At 30.9% G+C, this 4,743-nt stretch overlaps 1 protein-coding gene across 1 annotated transcript; it reads right to left on the bottom strand.

Moving 5' to 3' along the window:
• Positions 1–3,841: 3,841 nt before the first annotated feature.
• Positions 3,842–4,498, bottom strand: LOC113375687 (salivary glue protein Sgs-4-like). The gene has a single exon (XM_026615623.1). The coding sequence runs from the start codon at positions 4,496–4,498 to the stop codon at positions 3,842–3,844; it is 657 nt and encodes a 218-aa protein (XP_026471408.1).
• Positions 4,499–4,743: the final 245 nt, after the last annotated feature.

Raw genomic sequence — 4,743 nt, 5'->3', positions numbered from 1 at the left:
AAAATATAACCGTTACAACTTCAAAAGCTGCTGAATCTAAATTTTTATTCATTGGGTCGATTATTCACAAATGTGAAATATAAATATCCGGCTATTAGAATCACTACTATTTATTCTTCACTTGTTTGTTTTTATTAGGTATAGTTTGTGAATACTTGTTGTATAAAACTAATTAGAATTTTGGCGGACGTGACTTAACGCCAGAACTAAAATATAATTTAAAACTGACCCAAAACATGACCCGTATGTGTTCCCAATTTTTATTAATCTCTTCATTATTTTCGAATGTATTTACGCTATGGATCAATTATTAAATATAATTAGATATCAGCTAACTATAAATGCAAATGATTATGTTCAAATTTTAATAGTAATATTTTTAAGACGATGATGGATATCACCCGTTACAAAATATTTGAAAAATAATATATCAGAGTGTAAATATGGTTTTATAATAGAATCAAAGTACCAAATATAAGAAATATGTGCAAAACAATACAGTGACCTTTTAGAGATATTGAAGGTAATTTTGACAAAATAATTACAAAGAAAAAGTTTGCATAAAACGAGATCGAGGAGTGGCAAGTACATGCTTACATGAATTATACGAGTATATTGTATTGGTTTAAAAATAATTTGATAAATATTATTTGTCATCATTTTCATATATTCCATCGTCGTGTGTTAAATAAATAGTGGTGTTTTATTATGTGCTAAAGCACATTTTTAGAACTTTATGCATTGTGATCAAATATAGATATGCACGATTAGATAAATGAATTACTATCGCGATGTAGATATAAACATTTTAAAAAGAATGAATGAATGAATGCATTTTTCAAAGTCCACAAGAACTGAAGGTCTTCTTACATAATAATAATAATAATGGGTAGTACTGCCGTAAGGCATGTCCGTCAGCTAAAGGAAGAAGTAGTGTGAGAGTTTATCACATTTCCATTTAACAACGCAGTGACCGAGATGGGCTTATTTTGAATAGAAAACATATTTTGTTCTATATTTTCAAGTGAAAATGGAATATATATATATATATATATATATATATATATATGAAATGAATAAAACAGCCAATGCGTCGAATGTAAAGATTTATTTTAATTTTTTATACGTTACGAGACTAGATGTGTCTCATCATTCAGCAAAAAGAAATTTACATTATATAGAAAAAGTTCTAAAAAATTAATTTATACATTGGAAAAATTAATTGAAAACAACAAATTATACACACCAGATCAGGAAAAACCACACTATACTAACACATTTTACAACACCACAATCACATGATACTACTGTAGGAAAGCAAAAATAATTTAAGAAAAGACCAAAAAAGGTAAAAGTAAAATTGTATGAAATTGTATTTTTGTTTTTAACAGATTTTTCTTTTAGCTGAATGATGAGACACATCTAGTCACGAAACGTATAAAAAATTAAAATAAATTTTTACATTCGACGCATTGACTGTTTTATTCATTTCAATATGTTTCAACGTCGAACAAAAAATCCTCAATATATATATATATATATATATATATATATATATACATATATATATATATATATATATATATATATATATACATATATGATTTAAACTCCCACTCGATTCAAAGAAGAAGTAGTGTGAGAGTTTTTTCCATTTCCATTTCAAATCGCAGTGCCCGAAATGAGCTTATTTTCAAATGGAAACATAAATTGATCTATGTCATTAAAAATGGACATTGCGCTGATGTCAGATTGCTAAAGCGGGGAATCGAACGCGAAACCCCATCCATATGCATCTGCGCCGTAACATATAATATATATATATATATATATATATATATATATATATATATATTAAACGTTAAGTATGAACACAATACACTCGGCTTTTTTGCTTACACTTTATTTCATGAATTACAGTCGTTTCGAGATAGTGGTATGCCTCATCGTAAGTGTATTTTTAACAGTAAAAAATGTATATAAATAAGACATTATTAAATTTTTATTATAAATTATATTTAATCTAAACTCTTAAGAAATATTTTTACATATAATTCACATATTTAGTATAGTATCCAGCATGGAAAGAAAAAATGTGTGTTTCGTTTAAAAATTAAAAACAATATATTATAAAAATTTAGTAATGTATCAGTTAAATACTCTTTACTATTAAGTAAAGTTATTATTTTGAAGTTGAGGTGTACCATAGTCTCGAAATGTCTGTAATTTATGAAATATAGTGTGATAAAAAAACTGAGTGTTGTGTGTTTATATTTGACATTTAATATTCGTTCCACGCATATTACAAAATTATGTAGGGGAAAGGCTTGTAAGTTGCCACCCCATCGCTTTTATGCCTATATCTCGACGTTGGAAAGAAGACCTCAAAAGCTTTAATCCATGGCATCAGATCATTTGAGTTATGTGAAAATGAAAATTTTACAGCCGATTTTCAAAAGATCTTGAAAATGACCCCGCCAAAAAAAGCTTGTAAGTTGCCATCCCTGCAAAAATCGCTGGAAATTTGGGAAAACTGAAGTACAAACGCATGATTGACAAAATTTATGAAAATTTATTGGTTGTGAACTTGGTACATGAGCGTTAAAATGAATTGAAAAAGAGCATGAAAAATTTAAATGAATAGCTTTGAGCAACGAATTGAATAAAAAATGACATCCAAAATTGAATTATCATCATTTTCCTCCTTGTCGTCATCATCAGAGTCGCAATTCGGACAAATGTAAACACTCGAGCAACAATTCAGCAATTATTCATCGTTACCAACATCATTAATATCGGGTACTTCGGCATTGAATTTATCGAGATAACGAGAAAAACTACGCATTTGATCTTAAATTGTTTTGCGCTGCTTTTCTTCGATTTTTTGTCGATGACGACGGCTTTGATTGCAACAAGTAATGCATCAAAATTGGGTACACCAAAATCGGTTTTTCTTGGTCGGCGTGCACCCATACTAAAAATAAATTTTTCTTAAAAACATCGAGAAAGGTATATCCAAAAATGGTAGAAAAATGCACTAAAAACAATTCAATTTGTCATAGATAACAGGTGGAATTAATAATAAATATATAGACTTGTATGTTGCCAGTTAGATTTTGACGTTCTAGTACTGACAATTTTGGTATTGACAGTACTAGAACGTCAAAATCTAACTGGCAACATACAAGTCTATATATTTATTATATATATATATATATATATATATATATATATATATAATAAATATATAGACTTGTATATTGCCAGTTAGATTTTGACGTTCTAGTACTGACAATACCAAAATTCTACCTGTTATCTATGGCAAATTGAACTATTTTTAGGTGCAGGGTAGTGTTACCCTGAGGCAGGTCCGTGAGCTGAGTTAAACTCCAACTCGATTTAGGGAAGAAGTAGTGTGAGAGATTTTCCCATTTCCATTTCAGACCACAGTGCCCGAGGTGGGCTTATTTTTAATTGGAAACATATTTTGATCTATATTTTCAACTGAAAATGGACATCGCGCTGCCCGATGTCAGGTTGCCAGAGCGAGGAATCGAACGCGCGACCCTGTCCATAGAAAGTCATATGTATTATATATATATATATATATATATATATATATATATATGTATGTGTGTGTGTGTGTGTTAACTCTAATCGTCTCTATTAATACACAATGTTCTCTTGGTTACTTTATTTACTCAACTGAACTACGTTTACTATTATCCGTGTTATATAAATCCTTGTTTTACATATTACTCAACGCCTACTATATCACGCTGTCATTATCATAGTTAATATTCGGCTATCCTGATCAATTCTCGTCCTCGAGAATGTAGTTTTAGAATTTCTTGGGACGTGTGATTGTCCGTTTCTGTCTCCTCTTCTTTGTCACTGTTATTAGATTTGTCATCATTACTGTCATCTGAGTAACTGTCGTCTTTTTGCATCTGTATGGGCACTTGGCTTTCTCCACACTGCATTTGGTAATATGCATCTCCGATTTGCAGCCAGCGTCCTTTGATGGTTTATCTCCCGCTGATTTGGATCGTTTGCAATCATCCTTTTTAGGTTTCTTGGTACAGTCGGCAGATTTGGTGCGTTTCCTTCTACACTTTGATTCACATTTTGGTTTTGTTGGTGGGCATTTTGGTTTAGGTTGCTCACATTTAGGTTTTGGCGGTGGACACTTCGGCTTCTCTTCACATTTCGGTTTTGGTAGAAGACACTTTGGTTTTTCTTTACATTTAGGCTTTGGTGAAGGACACTTCGGTTTTTCTTCACTTCTCTGCGCTATGGTTAACCAGTCTTCTTCTATTAAATAGTTATTCAATACCATAAGTCCATCCGCACACTCTGTCTTTTTAGCTTCATTTATTGTGTTTTGGGATAGAGCATCCACATGTCTCATCTTCTCTGCTGGTCGATGAATCACCTCATAGTCAAATTCTTGTAGTTTCTTTTTAGGTATGTATTCATTTAATTTTATTGTATCCATTGTTAGTTTTCTTACATTTTACTTTTCCTAGGATTGTTCACATTCATGGCACTCGTCGCATTTTGTAACTTTATAATTCTTTCCAACCGTTGTTTTATTATTTGATATATTTGGTATCTGTATGATGGTCTCACCCCCTCTCATTGACACTAAACATCTTGGGATACATCTGTTGTCTCTTGTTGTACTGGGCTCTATATACATATCAGCATTTGTGTCTCTATCAGTATGTACACTAATGAACC

This window comes from Ctenocephalides felis, unplaced genomic scaffold (genome assembly GCF_003426905.1).
Source record: "Ctenocephalides felis isolate EL2017-DRISC unplaced genomic scaffold, ASM342690v1 CF-g0.4_SCAFFOLD_01886, whole genome shotgun sequence".
In the NCBI taxonomy this organism is placed as follows: Eukaryota; Metazoa; Arthropoda; class Insecta; order Siphonaptera; family Pulicidae; genus Ctenocephalides; species Ctenocephalides felis.
Note: the sequence above shows the minus strand (reverse complement) of the source record. Positions and strands in the feature narration are given on the sequence as shown.